Below are 23,757 nucleotides of genomic sequence, written 5' to 3'. Positions count from 1 at the left end.
GATACAGTCAGAAATGAAGCACGGCAATTGACAAGATTTTTAAATCTAAGATGTGTCTAATTTCTGTGCAGAATGTAATGTACAAAGGAGGCATCTGCAAAGATTTTCAAATGGCAAAAAATTTTAGCTAAACTCTCGTTCAGAACATCTTCTATCACACACAGTCTATTATTTGGTTCTTGTTGATCATTACCAAAGAAAGCAGCAGTGTAAGTAACAACAAATAGCAGTCTCTTGCCATTGTTTCGCTAATGAGATGATTCCTCTTTTTTTTAATCGTAAGCGGTGGTAGCGTGCACAAAAGCAAGCCATGCCGCGAGCAGTGACAGGTCGTAAACACACATTATCAGAATGCGACAAACAATGCATGACACAGTACAATAACGCATTTCAGCTTAGAGTGACTTTAAACACCTATAACAAAGAGAACAGCACTTATCAGATCAAAGAAAAATAAGCAATCGATTCAAACCAGACGAAGCATGTGAAAAAGGAAGGGTACCCGTATAAATATGGACGGAGCGCCTGACGCATAGCAATGGCTACCTGGTAAAGCTTAACTGCTAAGCTTACGACTTGAACCAAACTACTGTAGCTGCATCGTCATTCATTCAACCTAAATTGTGTCTCATATTACAATGGATCAACTTTGTTTTGATTTGGAGGTGCGGCCTAAAACTTTTCTCTCCCTTCAGTTTCGAATCTCAACTTTCAGGTGCGGCTTAGATTTGGGAAAAATTTTTTTCCTTGATTTCGAGTCTCATTTTTCAGGTGTGGGTTAGATTCAAGTAAATACGGTAGTAGTGGTGCAAGGTTCCTCAGCAATCCACCATATAGTAGTGGCTTTTGGAGTATGTATGTAGATACAATCAGTTCACGGACTTTGTGTTTCAGGATTTTTGTAAACAACTTGAACTTCAACATCAGTCAATGCAAAATCAGTGCCACTACAAAAATTCTGATGGACCACGTAATATATCAATAATATTTGCAGTATGGACATTCACTTTGTAGTCATTCTCTACATCTAAAACAGTCTTGTAAATAGGAGGATGCCACATCCAGTTTGGAAGCTAAGCAGATAGTCAGGACCTTCAAATTCCTGATGGACAAGATAATGATCAGAGCCAACTCCATGGAATCATTTGCCAGCTTCCTTACCACAGATTGGTGAACATCCATGAATTGATGTAGTCCAGCCAAAATTTTACATGACTGCAGATCCTGTCCCCTTCTCAGCATGGCTCACCATACTCATGCATGCATGCGCGCGCGAGCACGCACGCGCGCGCACACACACACACACACACACACACACACACACACACACACACACACACACACACAGCCTACATTGAGAAGCAACAGCCTTCAAATCCCCATTTGACCATTCAGTCTTAAACTTCCCATTACCAATTATTTAGGTGAATGCTGGGTGGCCCCAAGGCCTTGTCGTTGGCCATAGGGGGCATAAAAATGCTTGAGGTTGCGATCAGTCAGGAGGATCTAGTCAGGCATTGAAATCAGTTCTGCCCACTGTGAGACTTACCACCCCCTCCCCCCTTGCCCTCAGCTGCTGGCTGGGTTTGAACTATGTGTCGGGGATAAGCCTGGCTGCTATTGTTAACAGCTTCCACCCTCATGTTAACGGTCAACAAGGGGTTGACAATCATAGGAGCTGAATGAGATGGAACTGCTTCCACCTCCTAAACTAGTTCTAGCTCCCACCATCTCCAGTGAACCCCTCACCCCACAATCAATGGATTTTGAGCATTTTCAGACTGAGGTGCCCATGCAGGCCGCCCTCTGTCCCCATCTCAATCATGAGCAGAATCCACTCTCCTGCAAACTGGGTCAAGATGCATCCAAGAACCCATTGACTGGTTGGAACTTTCAAAAACAGCTTTGGCTTCTGTCTCAGATGATCACATTGAGTAACTATCATGGGAATCTTTGGCGGGGATACCAATACTTCTCTCTCTCTGTAAAGGGAGGGGAGGAGAGGGGGAGGGAGAGTTAATGTCCAACAGATGCCCCACCCAGACCAAATATCAATATGGAAGACAGTCAGAGATACTTGGGCTTCGTACTCCAGCTGCAGATTTCTCTAGCAAAGGGTACTAACACAGCTGCAAGTATGTCATTTGAATCCACCCGCTGATGCAAGACTGACCTTAAATACCAAAACCCGTACTTACCAGTCAATCAGTTGTTAGTCATTGAAGCTGAAGCCTTCAGTGCTGCCATTGATCAATAGAATTTTGACTTTGTCTGTATTAAGTTCCTGATTTGGATTGGCTCTCTGGACTGTTTGTATAAGCATAAGACAATTTACTACACTCTGGACTTTTTTTTTTACTTCATAAACTCCGCCATCATTGACCTTAGGACCTGCCTGTTTGTTTCTCCAGTCTCTGTGTTACTGCCAATGTGAGGTATCATAAACTGTGTTCTGTCTAAACAGAGTATGACAGAAAAACGTTCTGTTCATATACAGCACAGATTTGTGTTGAATGTCAACAACATTGAAATTTTTTTGCCACTAAAAACATATTACAAAATTGATTTCACACTTAGAAGGATTTTTAATTTGGTTTCTCATTTTAAGGGGTCTGCAAGTGAACCAGTAGTAATGTGACTTTCTTGCTCCTTCACCTCTTTTTCATGATACATGAAAGCAGAGTTACCTAATGTGTAGCCTTCATACAATACTACCTGAGGCTGGAACAAATGAGTTGCATCTGTCACTAAGGCTTTGACTGCTAATCATGCCATGAAATAATGAGTATCCTGCTGACCCAAAATTCACTCTTGTCTTGAAAAGTGGTATTCTTTTCTCTGTTTAACATATGAAAAATCCTGGCCCCTCCTTATGTTGCTGTCACCACCCATTTGCCACACAGGCCATGTGTGTTTGAAAGATCCAGTTGAAGGACTGAACTGACCTGTCCATCTAGCCTGGCACTTACATGCATTGGGAAGCAACAGCCTTCAAATCCCCATCTGGTGGCCATTCCCTCTTAGGCTTCCCACTACCAATTATTTAGGTGAATGCTTGGATGTATCCTAGACAAGGACATGTTCAGATCTCTTCCCTTCCTTATCCTGTTAAAACTTGTCTTCTGTCTCTAACACCCTTATTGTAATCTAACAACCCATGGGGCAGTGACCAGTCCGGTCACATTGTATCCCATCCCTTGAGAGGCAGGTCACATGTAAAACCATCTGTGCTGTATATCAGCTTTGCTACAATCACTGCTTAGCACCTTATGTGGGCATGGCCATCAGTCACTGTCTATTTGCATAAATGTCCACCTTCAACCTGTAACTGAGTTTAAGCATGACTAGTCATTTGCAAAGCATACAGCTAATAACAATGTGTTAATTGTTTGTGGCCACTACACAGCTTGTTTATTTAGCAGCTGTGTCCCCACTTCCACCACCACCACCACCACCACCACCACCACCACCACCGCCATCATGCAGCCCTTTTCCTACCCGACATCAGTATCTCAGTCACCACTAGCACCTGTCAGCTGCCTGCTTCTGTCCCAGTTGCCTCTCATTTCCAGTGATTGCTTGAGACTACTGTTTTGTAATAACCAGTACATTTCTGATGAAACACTCTCCAGAAATGGCGCAGTTGTATCTCAGCAGTCAGTAATTTATCTTTATTTCTCCTCTGTGACCATATTTAAATTTTGTGGTGTGTGTGTGTGTGTGTGTGTGTGTGTGTGTGTGTGTGTGTGTGTGTGTGTGTAGAATTGCATCGTCGTACACTTCCTTTTGTGTTTCAATATCTGTTTTTTCCATTTGTTAGCATTCCCAACTGATGTCTGTGTGATGGTAATGGCATGATATGGACCAAGCATGGCAGATGACATAGTGGTAAGACACTGGAACCACATTCAGGAAGATAGTGGTTCATATTCCTGTCTGATCCAGATTTACGGTTTCTGTGGATTCCCTAAAACTCTTAACGTGAATGCTTAGGTGGCCCCTTTTGGAAAAAGTCATTGCGCTTTCCTTCCCTTTTCTGAACTCTATCGACCTTTTCGTCAGGAAGGCTTTATACCTTTATCTTCCTTTCTAAACAGTGTTGTGTGATTACTCAGTTATATGTTTACAATGTCTCAAAAATAATAATGACAGTTTAAAAAAGGCTGTAGATTAAAATTGTACTGAAAATAACATGTCTTTTGCAGTATGGCACACAACAGGCAAGGTTAATGTCTGGAATTGTAGACTTTGCACATAAACTACGCAGTTCCACAGACCCAACATTACGGTCATTAGCAAACTCACTGTCAACACGACAGCTTCTGAGGATAGCACGCCGTCTCTCGCAATACCCCGCGGACCGTCAACGAGAGAGTATTCATCGTGCATGCTTGTCTAGGTTAGTGGCTTGCTTTGTCAGAATGTGTGATACACGGGACATGAATTAATATACAAAAATATCTTGGGTGATGGTTAAATAATAATATATGTTTGTATATATGGGGAAGCTTGTATATTTGCCTGTGAAGCACTTGTAATTCAAAAATTGCTTTAACAGAACAGCACATCTCTTAACAATGTCACAAGGTAGTGGTTTTTAGACATTACTAATATCTTTAATTTTTGCATTCAACCACATGACAGTGTTCTTCTTGTTGAGCTATGCATTTTGAGAGAAATATCTCCCACCTACAAGTTCATTACAATGGAACAACATTGAAAGTTGTCCCTCCACAAAAGCATGTCTAACATAATGTGGTTGTCAATTGTCCCACAAATTAACAGTTGTCCTGTCCACACATTACAAAATAGTCATAATATATTTTTGTAATACTTTAACATAGGACAGCATTCAAAAACCAGTACATACTACTGACAGGCAGATGACACAGATCTTCCTCCAACCACTGCTCATGTTGGCAGCATGTAGCAGCAGCCTGATACCTCATTCTTCAGCCAATCATCACAGTATTGGGAACCCACAGACCAGATGTACTACTATACCAAGGTGCTGCAAGCTGTGTGATCATCCTGAGCAGTGCTTGGAAAAAGTCCTGTGTGGCCTGCATGTCAGTAACATGTGCTGACTTACGGATGTGGTGCTGCTACTTTCAATTAGATTGTTATTGAATGACTTTCCTAAATTTTTAGGTTTTTGCCTCCTTTGGCTAGGCAGATATTGGATACAGCACTAACAGAAAATGGATTCCCAATTGAACAAACTGAAATGGAAGAATCAACAATTAAATGTGATGTGGATGAAAATGTGGTACAGATTGGTCAAACTGTCGCACCTCGATACAAGACAGCAGCAAAGACAAAGATTCCAGATATAACATTCTTCAACATCCCCCAGGTAAGCCATGGTGGACCTATTTTCAGTACTGTGTATAATATGAAGCAGGAAGAGAGAACTTTTGAGATATGGAAATGAGTCCATGATTGTTGCTATAAAACTGTTATCTTAAAAATCTGAATTGTAATGTTAGGAAATGGAGAAAAAACTCAGACATTTCCAAAGTGAGATGATAGGAGAGTCAGGATAATATATGACATGGGTGAAGGTAAGCAAGAAAAGGTAAGTCAGACGTGGTCATTAGATGGTTTTATAGCCCCTCTGTGTCAGTAGTTGTAATGGCAGAGCACTTCAGAGACAGCTTGCAGAACATCATAAAGTTTTCTAATCTATATCTGCAGCTATGCAATTACTTTGCAATCAACACTTAAGTGGTAGACAAAGGGTTCATAGAACCTCTTTCCCACTGTTTTTCTATTGTTCCATGCTGAAACAAAATTTGGGAAAAATTATCACCTAAATATTTCCGTGCAAGCTCAGAACTATCTTGTTTTATTATGGTGGCCATTTCTCCCTATATAGGGACAAATCAACAAAATATTTTGACTTTCAGAGGAGAAAGTTGATGATGGAAATGTCATGAAAAGATCTCATCACACACCCACATCCTCTCCCCAATTTCATGGTATTGCTAAATGAGGTGCTCTTCTTTGAATTTTTTCAGTATTATCCATGAGTTGTATTTGGTGAGGATCTTATACTGCACAACATTCAATGAATTTGAAAATATAATCTAACTGAATGAAATGGCAGGCAATAGAGAAAAGTCAGAAATACTGAATTCACTCATTCAAAACTGTTTTACTGTGGTAGGTCCTATTATGGTTCTTCCTTTCAATCTTTGCATGAACATCAAAATAGCAACTGTTGAGGTATATGATTGTGGAATAAAAAATGTATTAAAATTGCTCACTGGTGAAAAGGCATGTGGACCAGATGAGAGATCAGTGAGATTCTATCAGAGATTATATGTAAGAACTTGCTCCCTTTCTAGTAGTAATTTATCATAGGTCAATCAACTGACTATTTTCAAGAAAGGTGGTAGGAAAGAGATCACATAATTGTATGCCTGTATCGCTGAATCAGACTTGCTTACATATTACCATGCCGGCCGTTGTGGCCGAGCGGTTCTAGGTGCTTCAGTCCGGAACGGCACAACTGCTACGGTTGCAGGTTCGAATCCTGCTTCGGGCATGGATGTGTGTGATGTCCTTAGGTTAGTTAGGTTTTAGTAGTTCTAAGTTCTAGGGGACTAATGACCTCAGATGTTAAGTCCCATAGTGCTCAGAGCCATTTGAACATATTACAATGATTTTTGAGAATGGAAATATCTTCTATAAAAATCTTCATCAATTACACAAACCGAGCGAGGTGGCCAGTGGTTAGATACTGGACTTGCATTCGGGAGGACGACGGTTCAATCCCGCATCCGTCCAGCCTGATTTAGGTTTTCCGTAATTTCCCTAAATCGCTCCAGGCAAATGCCGGGATGGTTCCTTTAAAGGGCACGGCCGTCTTCCTTACTCGTCCTTCCCTAATCCGATGAGACCGATGACCTCGCTGTCTGGTCTCCTTCCGCGAAACAACCAACCGACCAATTACACAAACAGAGACCTTGCAAAACTCAGGTATCTGTTCACTGATGAGGTCTTTAGCATCGTAGACAGTGGTGTTCAGGTTGATACTGTATTCTTTGACTGCAGGAAGGCATTTGATACAGTTTGACACTATTGTTCAGTAAACAAAATATGAACTTGCCAAGTATTGTACCGTGTTCGTGACTGGACTCAGGATGTCCTTGCAGATAGAGCTCAAGATGCTGTTCTTAGTGGAACTAAGTTGGCAGATGTAAGGGTTACTTCAGGAGTACCCCAAGAAAGTGTGATAGGACTGTTACTGCTTACAGTATGTATAAATGAGCTAGTGAATAACGTTTGAAGTTGCAAGAGCTCTTTCACAAATGGTGCAGTTGTGTATAGGGATGTATCAGCGCCATAAGACTAGTGATTTGTAGGAAGATGATTGGTGCAGGAACTAGTAGTTTATCGTGAATGTAAATAAAGGTAAAACATTGCTCATAAATACGTGAAGAAATCCATTACTGTTCCATTATGCTATTATTGACAAATAACGTGATGGAGTAGCTAGGAATAACCATCTGAAGTGATCTAAAGTGGGATGATCACATAAAACAATTTATGGGAAACACTGATGACAGGCTGAGATTCATTGGAAGAATGTTAAGGAAATGTAATTCACCCACAAAAGAAGTTGCTTAAAGAACACTTGTTCAACTTATTTCAAATATTGCTCTTTAGTAGGGGACATTTACCAGATTGGATTAATAGAAGATATAGAGAAGATCCAGTGAAAAGTGGCATGTTTCTTCACGGGATTGTTTAGATGGTGGGAGAGCATTCTGAAGATGCTCAACAAAATCCAATGGCAGATGTTACAAGAGAAGCATTGTGTACCACAGTGAGACTTACCATTGAAGTTCTGAGAGTGTGTATTCTGGGATGAGCCAGGCAACATACTACAATTTGCAAAATGTCCACAACTAGGAAATCTTATAAATTAGATGTAATACATAGACTAACAATAGTCATTCTTCCCGTGCACAATTCATGAATGGAACATGGAAGGAAGGTCTCTCTCTCTCTCTCTCTCTCTCTCTCTCTCTCTCTCTCTCTCTCTCTCTCTCTCTCTCTCTCTCCCCCCCCCCCCAAATTCCTGGACTGATTTCAAACAAATTTGGTAAACTCCCAGCTCCAGTGGTAGCACTGATAGGGACGAGAACATTTCTCAGCCATTTAGGCTGCCATGCACAACAGGCATGTTCTGTGGAAAAAGTGTCAGTCTGCTGTATTGACCTGAAATAAACAGTTTTCCAGCCCCTGACCTGTATGATGGCCTTCATGACAGGCATGTTGAGCAGAGATAGTATCGGCTTGCTTTATCGACCGGGTATGCAGGGCAGCCTACACATCAGGGGCAAAAAAAAAAGTTTTCCAGTCCCCAGTGTGTAGGCTGCCCTGTATGACAGGTGTGTTGTGTTGGAGTAGTATCAACCTGCTTTGTTGACCTGTTATGCAGGGGCTATACCTGCGGATGGGCATGGCTGGGTGAAGGTTGAGATAAGTAGTGGAGGGCACATACACAGAGAGGAGGCAGGATCAGATGGGTAGGGAGAGAGCAGGCAAGAGGAAATGGACAGAGGGGAGGGAGAAGGAAAGGGGGAGTTAGAAATGGGTAGGGATAATGAAAGGAGAAGAACGACAAAGAGGGCATGGAGGAGCAGGTGGTGCGGCTGTAGAGATGGACAGTGAGAGGGAGAGGAGGAGATGAAAAGATGAAGAGAGTGGTGAAGAGAGGCTAGAGAGAGGTGTGAGGATGAGGTGGAGAAAGAGGCAGAGGGAGGAAGAGGTGGATACAGAGAAATGGGAGGAGGAGGTGTATATAGTGTATGTGTTGAATGCACTCGTGGATGAATCCACATGGAAAGGCTAGTGTACCTATTAATGTCAACCAACTTAAACTTGTATATATAAATTGTCACACTATTTTAAGAGAGACCCACAACAATATAAGTTAATGTGACCTAGTCCTTAGATGCATTTCTATGGAAAATCCTGCCATGGTATTTTATGTCAGTGTATAATAAATCAGATATGTACCTATTGGCTAGCCAGCCAAATTGCTTAGATACAAGTCTTGTTTACTGCCAATGAGACTACAGTGAACTGAGACATACTGGGTAACTTCTGGCTTTTTCTTAGTCTCTCTCATTTGTGTTGTGTGCATAGCTATTTACTGTAAATGTTGCAACATTTATCTTTAGCTACCTGTCTCTATCCATATTCAAGTCATTCCCTGAAGTTCATGCCATTGTAGTTTTGGCAACTCATATGCAGACTTTACAGCTAATTCCTTGGTCAACACATCGGATAATACTTTAAGGTTGGTCATTTATCAGAAATAACCAGTTAGTTTTTAAAAGATATTTAATTAACAGAACTGGAATATTTGCTCATGATAGGCCAAATGGCTCTTGGCTTTTTCGTAATTATATACAGGTTGTCTTTGGTTTTCCACTGTTGCCACTTTTCTTTTGAGTTTTAACATCTACATGACAAGGAATAGATTAGGGATGAAGCTGTAGCTGTTGATAATAATGGGGGAAGAAATTGGTTGTGGCCCATTTTAAGGAACGTTAATTTGATATTCATGCTGTTTTAGATAATTTAGAAACAAAATTAAAAGTCGAGCATTCTTATACGAGTTAGAGAGTGCATACGGTTTGTTTACAAGAAGAAGAGCGAAATATGAGAAGGTTGCAGGGATCAGCATAAGCAAGCCCCACCCACTGACTCCCAGCACATAGGCTGCCTGAAGTGTGAGGGGCAGTGCAGAGGGGGAGGAACGAGACCCACAAGCATCAAGCACTGCTGGCAACGCTTTTGCGTTCACGTGCAATTTGTACTGCAAACAGCAGTGACATCTGTTAGCTGCCATTGTAACAGCTGTCAAGTGCTACATGTCGCACATCTGCGAAAGACAGGTGTAAGTGTAATTAAAGCTAGAGGGTTCGTGGAATCAAAATTGATAGTTTCATCTTGAGTGATGGTGCTTGTGGCTACTAAATCTGTGTCAGTTCTCAAAGACAATTCAGAATTAAAAAGAACCAGTCATAAAATTTACGTTGTGGTAACAAAAAGAGAATGAGAAAATTTTGAACATTTACCCATGTGTAATGATGAACTGTATGTACACTAAATCACTCAGAGTCAGTCTTATTAAGTTCCCATCTGAACTAATTGGAGGTTCTGACTTGTTTCACAATATTTAACATCAGTTTGTAATTAAATGTAATTTATCTGGGCTTTTTTGTAACTGAATTTGTTTACTGAATTACGACGTAAACTACGACCTCGATGACAATGACAATAATAATAATAATAATAATAATAATAATAATATGCGAACACTTCAACATAGCAATGTTATGTGTGTGTGTGTGGGGGGGGGGGGGGGAGTTTTTTGAACTGTGGTTGTGAGAGGTACTGGTAGAGGTTGAGCCACTTTGTTTTGGGTTGTGCATTACTTGTTATTTTTTATTTTTTTTATTTTGATATGAGTGGAGAGACTAATCGTGGTCCAGCATGGGATTTAGTATGACATTCACAAGACCAGAATGTATCAGAGATCCCTATGACAGTGTGTTGCTAATAATAATGATGATAATAATAATAATAATAATGTTCTGTGATTTTATCATTTATCTACTTTTAACCACGGGTTTAAGGACATATCACCATTCACACTTGTTGGGGGGACGTGTGTGTGTGTGTGTGTGTGTGTGTGTGTGTGTGTGTGTGTGTGTTTTAATACCTTTTAGCTGTAAAGAAAAGTGAAAGCTCTCAAACCATGCAGCAGACATCTTCTATACACCATGATCTGAATTAGAAATATATATTTGTCAAAACTAGTTTTTGGGTTTATAACCCATCACCAGTGGCATCTGATACAGAGGAACAGACAGCTGTATGTACATGGATTTCTGCAAAACTATAACTTCTATATGGCTCATGGTGTATAGAAGATGTCCTTTGCTAAACATCTGAAAGCTGCTGAGCACCAAGAATTCAAAACATCTTCTTTCTTTATTTTCAGTATTTTACATTATAGTAATAAATATCTTTGTGTTTAGATAGCTTTTTGGAGTCCATTGTTATTATACTTTACATGTATTTTTTGTAGCATCTATCAGTATTGGAATGGATGCTACAAGATTTCATGCTGGGTGAACACCTCCTCCTTGTTGGCAATCAAGGTGTTGGGAAGAACAAGTTGGCTGATAGGTTGCTGCAGCTGCTGGGCAGACCAAGAGAATACATTCAATTGCACAGGTACATTTCTCCATCTTCCTGCAAAGAACTGGGAACATCATTTCAGGAGAACAAGACAATTATCTTCTAATTAAGGCACAATCTTAAGTATTAAACTGAAAAGTGTTGCTTAGCTAACATGGCAATAGAAGAACGAAAAATAGTATATATATAAATTTCACTCTGTACTCCTGTCACTTTTGTTCTCTTGAATATTTTCCTTGAATATTTCACTTGATATTCTCTTGTCTTCCAAACTCTCTAATATTCAAGGGGTCAGCCTCTTGCATACTCTTGAATCATTGAAACCAGAGAGGTGAAATGTCACATGTAAGAAGAGAATTTTTAATATTCAGTGGCATATTTGTTATGGTAGACGTTTTGACAGTGGACTACCAGCAGTGCACACTACCTGTGAACAGCATGGTCAGTGTTTTGAGCCACTGTTTGAATCACAGTGTTAACATCTCAATAAGCTTTATACCACTAGTGGTTTTATTTTGAAATGCTACAGCCAATGACAGGGGATATGCATTTTACATTCTTTGCAGTCACTATTCCCTTTAGTTTCATTATTGTTCTGGAGGAAAAGTCTAGTAAGTCCCACTTATCCTTTATTACTGCAGCTTTTGTGCATTCTCTTTAGTGAATGCCATTAGTTGGATTTTAATGTACGATAAAGAGCAAAGATCTTGTTTCCGTCAACTTGATCATGAAGAAGGCGTTTAGAGAAAAACCTGAATGCCGAGATGAGTGGATAGTGAGGTGGTGATAATACTGGTATATCATGTACTTTATCCTAGAGAATGTATGGTTGCTTGTGTAAGGTAGATGTAAGTACAGAAACAGTGAGGACTTCAACATCTACAAAAAAATTTCTTATCAACTCCAAGGCAGCACACAAAACTAGTCATCCGTATAGATCCCTTAGATAACTTCTTTGAATTTCCTTTCTGGATAACATATTCAGTTGTATTAGGTTCCACTCCTGTGCTGCATCACCTTTTAGCAGGATAAGCTAAAAAAATAACATTTTTAGTTAGAGGAATAATAGAAATTCACCTCTTGGCTCTAAGAAGAAATACCTTCTGTTTATTACATCCACATTTTATACAATAATAGTTGTTTTCTTCATCCAAAGTAATTTTACTCTCAGTTTTTCAAAGTTCTTGTGCTGTTTTGCAGTTAGGTGGCTCTCTTTTACTACCTATGTAAATTATTCCCAGCCTTCTCATGCACTGATGTGTCAAAAAATTATGATTCCTTAGTCCAGTATTGCACTGTCCTATATATTTGTCAAAGTTGATATGTCAAAGAAATTTGAAAGTATAATAGGGAACCTCACTGTAGATTAGATCATAAAAGTCATTTGTCTTCTGTTCACTACAGTGTGAAATGTAACCGCTCAGAATGCTGGCATCACTACAGCTATTTTACATCTGGAGTGTGTTTGCAAACATGGCTGAAAAGTTAGTTGGTGTGTTCCTTTGACTCTTTTTAATAATCTTGCCTTGACTGGGGTGGGTGCTGCGCAAGGGGCATAGTCCGTGCTATTAATCATGTGCTGATAGGAAGGTCGGATATGCTGCAGGTGACTTCAAATCCACAGTCACAGCTACAGCCATCCACCTCTACATCTAGAAACATCCAAGCAGCTTTTCAGCAAGCCAGAATAGAAGAGGAGGGCACACTCTAAACTACTGATAATAATAAAATTCTTAGCCCACCATTCTACTTTGCTTATTTTGAATTTTGGATGCCGCAAGTTAAAAAGTGTTTCATCTGTTTCATACTTTTTATTAGTTTTGTTGTTGTTGGAACACAAAATTATTCAAAAATAAAAAATATTTTTGATGCCCATATGGTATACTAAACATTTATCTAACTTCAGATAATTATTTGTCAGTGTTTTATAAATCGCTTCACACATTTGTGGACTTGTTTTGGTTAATGTCCACTGTAGTATACGAGAGCCATATTGTTAGCTAGAGTAGCTCCCTCCTGTAGTAAGAAACTGCAGTGTTATGGTGTGCTTGACTTCTGAATGTATAGATTTTCTCAGCTGAGTATTCTGCTTCGTAGTATGACGGGCCACTTAACTGAACAAACACTAAAACACATTCTCATCCATTCATAAATAATTTATATAGGACTTGATGGCCTCCACTTGCAGTTTGCGTAACAAATTTTGCTGAATGGTTTTACTATCTTGACATAAAACCTACAGCTTCACTCAAGTATGTTACTCTTTTTTTCTGCTCCAAATGCTCACAAAATGTGCGGTATCGATAGCTACGATGCCACAATGTAGGTGCGCTCTGCTATGTTGGCACTACGACAGACACCAATGACAGCTCCCTCAAGCCGGCGCGGTAGAGCTCTACGAGTGTCGCTCCATATTCACCCCATTTCATCAAGAGCAGACAGCCTGGAAACATCTCTTCAACTTCAGAGGGTGTTGGCTTGCTATTGAGACGTTGTACTACTTATAGCTGGTCTAAAGATTTGCTCATCATTGCAAAGTTATGTAACCAGTTATTAACTTGTTTTTGCCTATTTACATCTATAATTCGCACTGCAGTACCAAGAGATTTTCACCTTTTCCTGCTCCTACTTGCTTTCATCATTCGGCCAACCTTTCAGTTTTCAGGAGCAGACCCATGCGCCGCCTTCCATGCAGGATACAAAAAAATGCAATTGCGGTACAAGCAACTGTGTCACATAATAACAAATTGTTGTTGTCTGCCATCTTGAACTTTGGCGAAAAACATGAAGACAGTGTAATAACCAATTTTAGTGCAATGGCAAAGATCTTAGTCACAGAAATTTGATGAATATTTGATCAAATTTCTTTGTCAAAGAAATATGATAGGCGTTATGCTATCCATGTAACACAATACAGCAGCAATTCTGTGTGGCATGAATTTGGTAAGTCCTTGGTAGGTTTCTGGAGGTATATGGCACCAGATCTCTGTACACATATCAAGCAATCCCCGTAAATTATAGGCTGATGGTTTGTGGTTGTGGAACTGTCACCCAGTAATGTCCCAGACATGTTCCGTTGGGTTCAGACCAACCAATTTTCTGGCCAAGACATTAATGTAAGCTCACTATCATGCTCTTCAAGCCACTGTCACACGATTCTGGCCTTTTGTCCCTGTCATCATGCCAGAAGGTGCCATTGTCACTGGGGAAGGCATCAAGTGTGAAGCAGGTGGTTCAGAATAATGTTCACATAGTCTCGAGCTGCCCTGATGCCTTTGATTACCGTCACATGTCCCACAAATGTCCAGGTAAATGTTCCTGTAGCATAATAGTTACTCCACTGGCCTGCGTTAATGGTGTAGTGCATGTTTTGAGCAGCCATTTGCCTGGATGTCAGTGTATCTGGATTCGACCATCAACTTTGTGCAAGAAGAAACATGATTCATCTAGTATCAATGATATCATGCCTCCTGCAGTTATAATTGAAAATGTCATTGAATTAACATGGGAACATAGTAGGGATCATCTGCTATGGAGCCCCATGTTCAATAATTTGTGTTGAACGGTGTTCCCTGAAACACTTACATATGCACCAGCATTGTACTCTGCTGTAAGATCTACTACGGATTTGCTTTATAGAGCAGTCAAGCCTCTGACCTCCACATTCTCTGATGAGCCAGGGATTCCCAATACCTTGTTGCCTACTCATGGTTTCACCATCCTTCATCCACTTTCCATAGTCACTGATGACAGTAGCCCACAAGTAGCTGTACAGCTTCACCATTTCCTAGATGTTTGTTCCCAGGCATTAACCCATAACAAATTATTGTCAAAGTCACTTAAGTCAGTGGATTGCCCTATTGTTTGCACCTGTAACTTTCCCCTTTGTCTCTGCTGTGCTCTGGACTTGCATTCGGGAGGACGACGGTTCAATCCCGTCTCCGGCCATCCTGATTTAGGTGTTCCATGATTTCCCTAAATCGTTTCAGGCAAATGCCGGGATGGTTCCTTTGAAAGGGCACGGCCGATTTCCTTCCCAATCCTTCCCTAACCCGAGCTTCTGCTCTGTCTCTAATGACCTCGGTGTCGACGGGACGTTAAACACTAACCACCACCATCTGCTGTGCTTATATGCTTTCCATACTGTAACACATGACCACAACACCTCCAAGTGACATTTGGTCTCACAGTGGTCTGCGGTCGTAATGTTTTGGCTTGTCAGTGTTTTTTCTCAGTGTCTGTCAACACAAATTCATAATAATATTATGAAAAGTCTTTTTATTTCTATACATTGTACCACCCACATCTCAGATTCCATTCACAGTTATAGAGTCATATTTCAAAAGCAATCTCATGACACTGTGTCCTCGTAGTGATTTAATGTTCCAAGCTGTTAACTATCCACAATTAACAGACAGAATGTGTCAACCTAGACATACAAGATGCTCAATCTGGACATACAAGATGCTCAGAAGACATGTTTCTTTGTTTTCCAGTAGTTTACTCTCTTTAAAATGATATTTGTATTTGTATTTGTTTTTGTTTTAAATATCAACATGCTCACATACAAATTTTGGCTCATTCATAAATAACCATAGCCAGAAGGGCTTCACATCTAAATAATCCAAGTCTTTTGGATCACAACAAGACATGTACAATCCAGTGTGGAGGTTGCTATGTGGCTCATGCTTTCTATCCTCAACACCAGCAGGTCACATGCCTACCGAAACCAAGCAACATCTTTAATTTCAGCAAGAGATTGTTTACTTCTAATGTATAGAAGCTTTTTTCCAATGATTTTTTTTACCCTTACACAGCACAGAGAAATACATATATATGTTCTGCTAAAAGTGCCAAGATCATTGTCCCCAGTGAAAATACATTGCCCAAAGAAAATGCAAGCTTTCCATAGATTTGTGCTGTCCTCTAACACATATAAGTCAAATTGTGTTGCTGTCTACAGCTTTTCTGTCTTTGACACACAACGGCAAAAGAAAATGGAGGGGGGAGGGGAGAAGGGGGGGGGGGGGGGAAGAAATCAGCTCATCAAACATGAGAGGGAAGAGCAACAGTATTATTTGATAGTAGTGATAGTTTCTCAGATATTGGTGCTGGGTGATTATGGTTAAGCACAACTGGCAAAGTCCCATAACTCCCTTCCAGCGATAAGACAATTCTTATCTTGGTATGAAACTTGAATGATATAGAACTGATGTAGAGAAATTAAGGCTCCAGATGCAGAGAAGCACTCTTTGCATCTATTTACAAAAGATCTCTTTTGTACCTGACAGTGTCTCTGTGCTTAAAGATGTCTGTTGGAAGTACGATCTAATTTATGAAAGAAGCTGAAGAGAACATAGCTATAATTACTACAGAAAAATGTCATTCATCTCCTGTTTCCATCATCACAGACTCTAGGAGATAGTAACTGTGTGTTAGCCATATTTCACCCCCTTGTTCCCAAAAGTAGAGTCATTCAGGGTCTCTTTATGTTGTCCCCTCAATTCTGTACTAAATTTACATTTAAGCACTGCTACAGGTACCCTTTGCTTTTAGCATCATTCGGCTCACACTCTCATCCACTGCTCATTGATGAATGATTGTCTGCCTCCATTTATTGACTTCTGTTTATCTAGCAAAGAGAACACAACCCAAAAGTAAGCTGCCAAAATAGCTCGTAATAGGGTATATTTCAACTCATTGACAGTGTGTGTGCACTGAGATAGTGTCTAGGACTGGGTGTGTCATCTCGCCAATATGATGCACAATGCAATGTTACTACCATACCAAAGTGTCACGAAATAATACTTTTCACTTGAGATGTTAGATTTTCTTCGCGCTCTGACATGAACTGTATAACAAAATTCATAAATGATATGAATATAATAGAGGGAAACATTCCACGTGGGAAAAATATATCTAAAAAATAAGATTATGTGACTTACCAAACAAAAGCACTCGCAGGTCGATAGACACACAAACACACACACACACACACACACACACACACACACACACACACACACACACACACACTCACACACAAAATTCGAGCTTTCACAACCGGCGGTTGCTTCGTCAGGAAAGAGGGAAGGAGAGGGAAAGATGAAAGGATGTGGGTTTTAAGGGAGAGGGTAAGGAGTCATTCCAATCCCGGGAGCGGAAAGACTTACCTTAGGGGGGAAAAAAGGACAGGTATACACTCACGCGCGCGCGCACACACACACACACACACACACACACACACACACACACACACACATATCCATCGGCACATACACAGACGCAAGCAGACATTTGGATAGTTTTTTGAGGTAGTTTCCCACCTCCGGAAAGGCAACTTACTCACCCTTCACAACCTCTCCAGCAAACCTCAACCTCCTCTCATTGCACACAGACCCAGTCTCTCCCCCTAAGGTAAGTCTTTCCGCTCCCGGGATTGGAATAACTTGTTACCCTCTCCCTTAAAACCCACATCCTTTCATCTTTCCCTCTCCTTCCCTCTTTCCTGATGAAGCAACCGCCGGTTGCGAAAGCTCGAATTTTGTGTGTGTGCTTGTGTTTGTTTGTGTGTCCATTGACCTGCCAGCGCTTTTGTTTGGTAAGTCACATAATCTTATTTTTTAGATATAAAATTCATAAATGTTGTGTCCCATTTTTATGTAGGATGTTTGGGTAGGATATTTTCATTGAGTTTTTTTTATGTTTGTCCCTATGTTCATACAGAAAAAAAATCATGTTGTCTGTATGGTTGCAGTTATATACAGTAAAAAGCAACATTTGTGTATCTGTGTTCTTTCCTGGTTCTAGGGATACAACAGTACAAACATTGACCCTGCAGCCAACAGTGAGAGACGGTGTCGTGGTATATGAAGACTCTCCATTAGTACAAGCTGTAAAGAGTGGTCATGTATTGGTTGTCGATGAAGCAGACAAGGCTCCCACGCATGTCACTTGCATTCTGAAGGTATACCTATGCTTTTCAGAACAACAATATGAAGTACTCACTGGCACTGTGTTTTCTACTTTAACATGTTAAAATAGTTCTGCAGCCAGCCTACTAATGGGAAAACCATGGACTGTTGGGTTCTATGTTCACTTTACACTCCCAAGAAAGTAATTGATTACACACCCTTAACACACACACTTTACCAAATGCATGCTCTGAAAATTAATGAATAAAAATAAAATGCAATCTCAGTAATTATTCTAATTAAAAGAAATAGCATATTCAGTTCTGTATACAAAAGAAATGAGAACTAACAAACAAGATACTTCCCATTTATGTGGCTATAGTGTCCGTAGTTGGTGTACAGTTACTTAGGGTATTTCAAGCCCATTTTTTGCAACTAATAAATAAAGTGTCTTTATTGCCCTGTATATGTTTAATTTGATTCATTTAAAACATTCAGTGGCAGCATTTCCACCTATATCTGAAAGCATCATCTAAACGTATATTTTCCAAATAATCCTGCATATGACACTAATGGGAATAATTTCACTTGGGCATGTAGCACTACACTTTTCTTAACAGAATGTTGCACAACTGTTTCTTTATGTTCTCACCAAAGAACAAAACATTGCTCCACTATTGTTTATTTATGTTATTCATGGATAACAAATTATTGCAGAAGCAATATTTATTTATGTTCTCATCAGGGAACGCAAATAAACAATAGTGGTGCAATATTTTGTCTAAAAATGTGTATTGATACAAGCCAAACTAACATCATGCCAAAATGTCAAATGCAGGAGTACCTGAAAAATGTGTATGCAGGCAACACGCCCACATAAAAGTGGAAATCAGATGAAAGTTCTACTACAGACAATGTTTTAAATGATTGAAACACAATGCATGTGATAAAATAAGTGTGCATTTCTTATAGCAGTTGGAAAGATGTTTTGAAATATCTTCAATAAGAGAATTTCCAACAACATGGGACATGATGTCTCACTGTATTCTAGCACATGAAATGTAAGCATACCCCAATGGCCCAGTTGTTTTACACATCAAAGCATTTGAGATGTGGTAGTACAGATGAATGTTGAAAATTAGGTGGACTAATAAAGTAAGGAATGGGGAGGTTCTGCACAGAATCGGAGAGGAATATGTGGAAAACAGGGTTAAGGAGAACAGACAGGATGATAGGACGTCTGTTAAGACATGAGGGAATGACTTCCATGGGAGCTGTACAGGGCAAAAACTGTAGACGAAGACAGATATTTGAATACATCCAGCAAATAATTGAGGAGGTTTCAAGTGCTAATCTGAGATGAAAAGGTTGGCACAGGAGAGGAATTTGTGGTGGGCCGTACCAAACACATCTGGTGATTGATGACTCAAAAACTTTCCTAGCCACTCGTGGGATTTCTGAAAAGCCTCTTCCACTCTCTGTGGTTCGTGTGGTCTGTGGTCTCTTGGGCAGTGTTAGCACCCAAACTCCAAATAAACCTCATTTGGCTAGTCCACCTGAGTTGTCTGTAAATATAATAGAAACGAATACTACTAATGAACCCCATCCTGAGGTAGATAATGTATTTATGTTTGTTCGATGCTTAGAAAGTTCCTTTGAAAAATTGTACGTCCATGTATCTCTAGAGGGAGCCATCTTAACAGTGGCATTTTCCTCTGCCTTTTCCCCTGGCATTCCTCCATGTTGGGGAAATTTTGCAGTGGAGGGGAGAGGGATTACTTGACGGACTCAAGGGTTCCCTCGGGCAGCCATTGACGTGCATTCCAGGTATAGTATGGTCATTGCGTAATCCATCAAACATGACCGAGCTACATAAACTGATGGCTTAAGACCTATTTGTTCTATTCTGTTGATTTTCATCCTCATTGTGCATTTTCGGGATGGTGGAACAGCTGTTTTAACAGAAACATTTTGCTAGATCTCTTCAACTGTCTCCCAAGAGGTCTGCTATTCTTTCTGATATTAATTGCTGCAAATACCAGTATTTAATTGGTAGGAAGGCTTGGTTGTTGGACCAGGAGTACAGGCTTGCAGCTGCGTTTATTGGTGTGGGTTGAAGTGTTCTGCTTAGCTGTCAGAGTTCAGTGCCAACACTAATCTTCTCAACAGTCTTCTTCAATATTGAGAGCAGTGATTTCTTGGAAGTGTGTGGCTATGTGCCCCTAAATGCCTCCTTTACAATAGAGTAGGAGATGCATTGGGTGACTAATCTCCTATATTTTCTTTCCTTCCGTGAAGACAGGACATTCATTGCTACTGACTGGATGGGCTTGGGAGCAATTGATGCACATTGGTGGGGAAGTGCATTTAAATGCATGGTTTGTGGGAAGTGGAGCCACATCTTCCACACATTACTTGACCATTACAACCCATGGTGGTGTGACCGAAGTGTTGACACAGCAACACATAGGATTAAACACATATGGTCTGACTGTAATTTAGAGTAAGCCTGTAACAATATACCCTGGCAATGTCAAATGGCTCTGAGCACTATGGGACTTAATATCTATGGTCATCAGTCTCGCTCTGGCAATGTCGGTTGATTGATTATCCTCGTATAAAAGATGCTGACTTGTGACGCTCATTAGCAGCCCTTTTCATGAAAGCATCTAGTAACAGGCTTTCCTGCATTGGCAGAACATCATAGATATATTTTCTGATGTTGTAAAGGCCTACAATACTACTTAAGTTATCTTTGGACAGATATGTGAATGGGGTTTTCAAGAATGTCTTCCTGTCATAGGTCCTTCCTCTCACCACACTATTTTACATACTGAGTTGGTGATATCCTCTCTGAGTGCATTGAGCAAGAGAACAGTGTGCCTCAGGCTAGTTTTTTTTAAGTCTGACTGTCTTTACCGTAGCTATTAATAGTATAATGTCAGGAGTTAAGTGCCCTGTCCAGTGTTCTTTGTTTGTTGATGACTTTTCTGTCTTCTGTTCTTCCCCAGGCATTACAGCGACAAGTCACTGGTTGCCACTAACTCTTCCACTGTCAGCTGAATGATCAGAGCAAAGGGATTTTTATTTTTCAATGGAAAAGTCAGCAAATGTTCTTTTTAACCATTTGTATTCAAAGTTACAAGGTTTCCACACCTTATGGTCTTATCTGCAGTTCATGGGGAGCAGACCAAACTTGTTTGCTTCAGTTTTACAGGATCTTTATGAATCTCAGTTTGATTATGGGTACACAGTCTGTGGATCTGCACAACCTACTTATTTATAGAATCATGAAGGAATACAGCTGGGGAAGGGGATCTTTAGAACCAGCCCCATACTGTGCCTTTGCGCAGAGATTAACAAGTCACCACTTCACATCAGGCGATGACTCCTTGTAGTGTGACAGGCATATAAAATGCTGTTGCTGAGTCACCAATAGAAAAGTTCTGTTATACTCAACACTGAACTACTAGGCTCTATGGGATTTGCATGAAGGATTGCCTTTTTGAGGTAGGTGTGGCTGTTTTTAACATTATACGTCAACGTTGGAGCAGATTTCCACCTTGTCTCCTATAGAGGCCCTGAATTATTTTAGACTTGATGAATTATAAGAAAGATTGCACTCCAGATTTTACATTTCAGCATCTGGCTTCATCATCATCATCCATTCAGACCTACAAGGTGCTATTCATATTAATCCTTCTGCTGTGACATTTTGAATAATAATAATTTAGAAGTTATAGAAATAGCACGTTCTTTTTCTATGTTCTTGCTGTGCTTTAGTTTCTGAGGGTAAGTGCTGGCGTATATTCCTTACTGTTGTATAAGCATTGTTCTCTGATTGTATTAAGTGTGAACAGAGGGCTTCAAATCAATTAAACATTGTATCATGTCTGTTTCAGACACTAGTAGAATCTGGTGAAATGATTTTATCAGATGGCCGCCGTATTGTGCCACATGGTGATCCAAGAGTACAGTCTGCTGGTGGCTCGGTCATCGCTCTGCACCCAGACTTCAGGATGATTGTACTGGCTAATCGCCCAGGGTTTCCCTTCCTTGGAAATGATTTCTTCGGAGCCTTAGGTAATGTAAGCATGCTAATACTGAGTGTACAATAATACAATGCGATATATTGAAGTGATTTCTCACCTTGTTTTGATCTTTGTTATAACTGTAAGACATAAATGAGATCGACAGGAAGTGCAAAATGGCTAAGCAGGGATGGCTAGAGGACAAATGTAAGGATGTAGAGGCTTATCTCACTAGGGGTAAGATAGATACTGCCTACAGGAAAATTAAAGAGACCTTTGGAGAGAAGAGAAACACTTGTATGAACATCAAGAGCTCAGATGGAAACCCAGTTCTAAGCAAAGAAGGGAAAGCAGAAAAGTGGAAGGAGTATATAGAGGGTCTATACAAGGGCGATGTACTTGAGGACAATATTATGGAAATGGAAGAGGTTGTAGATGAAGATGGAATGGGAGATACGATACTGCATGAAGAGTTTGACAGAGCACTGAAAGACCTGAGTCGAAACAAGGCCCCCGGAGTAGAAAACATTCCATTGGAACTACTGACAGCCTTGGGAGAGCCAGTCCTGACAAAACTCTACCATCTGGTGAGCAAGATGTATGGGACAGGTGAAATACCCTCAGACTTCAAGAAGAATATAATAATTACAATCCCAAAGAAAGCAGGTGTTGACAGATGTGAAAATTACGAAACTATCAGTTTAATAAGTCACAGCTGCAAAATACTAACGCAAATTCTTTACAGACGAATGGATAAACTAGTAGAAGCCAACCTCGGGGAAGATCAGTTTGGATTCCGTAGAAATGTTGGAACACGTGAGGCAATACTGTCCCTATGACTTACCTTAGATGCTAGATTAAGGAAGGGCAAACCTACGTTTCTAGCATTTGTAGACTTGGAGAAAGCTTTTGACAATGTTGATTGGAATACTCTCTTTCAAATTCTGAAGGCAGCAGGGGTAAAATACAGGGAGCGAAAGGCTATTTACAATTTGTACAGAAACCAGATGGCAGTTATAAGAGTTGAGGAACATGAAAGGGAAGCAGTGGTTGGGAAGGGAGCGAGACAGGGTTGTAGTCTCTCCCCGATGTTATTCAATCTGTATATTGAGCAAGCAGTGAAGGAAAGAAAAGAAAAATTCAGAGTAGGTATTAAAATCCATGGAGAAGATATAAAAACTTTGAGGTTCGCCGATGACATTGTAATTCTGTCAGAGACAGCAAAGGACTTGGAAGAGCAGTTGAACGGAATGGATAGTGTCTTGAAGGGAGGATATAAGATGAACATCAACAAAAGCAAAACGAGGATAATGGAATGTAGTCGAATTAAATTGGGTGATGCTGAGGGAATTAGATTAGGAAATGAGACACTTAAAGTAGTAAATGAGTTTTGCTATTTGGGGAGCAAAATAACTGATGATGGTCGAAGTAGAGAGGATATAAAATGTAGACTGGCAATGGCAAGGAAAAGGTTTCTGAAGAAGAGAAATTTGTTAACATCGAGTCTAGATTTAAGTGTCAGGAAGTCATTTCTGAAAGTATTTGTATGGAGTGTAGCCATGTATGGAAGTGAAACATGGACG

The 23,757-nt window shown here is 40.2% G+C and overlaps 1 protein-coding gene across 1 annotated transcript in view; it reads left to right on the top strand.

Annotated features, from left to right (window-relative positions):
• LOC126281271 (von Willebrand factor A domain-containing protein 8) overlaps positions 1–23,757 on the top strand; it is a 261,118-nt gene that overhangs the window by 106,918 nt on the left and 130,443 nt on the right. The window contains exons 13-17 of the mRNA XM_049980095.1: positions 4,206–4,399; positions 5,152–5,356; positions 11,117–11,265; positions 18,040–18,196; positions 22,046–22,226. Coding sequence (XP_049836052.1) covers positions 4,206–4,399; positions 5,152–5,356; positions 11,117–11,265; positions 18,040–18,196; positions 22,046–22,226 — 886 coding nt within the window. The remainder of the gene's footprint in view (positions 1–4,205; positions 4,400–5,151; positions 5,357–11,116; positions 11,266–18,039; positions 18,197–22,045; positions 22,227–23,757) is intronic.

This window comes from Schistocerca gregaria, chromosome 7 (assembly GCF_023897955.1).
Source record: "Schistocerca gregaria isolate iqSchGreg1 chromosome 7, iqSchGreg1.2, whole genome shotgun sequence".
Taxonomy (NCBI): Eukaryota; Metazoa; Arthropoda; class Insecta; order Orthoptera; family Acrididae; genus Schistocerca; species Schistocerca gregaria.
This window is presented reverse-complemented; position numbering and strand designations above follow the sequence as displayed.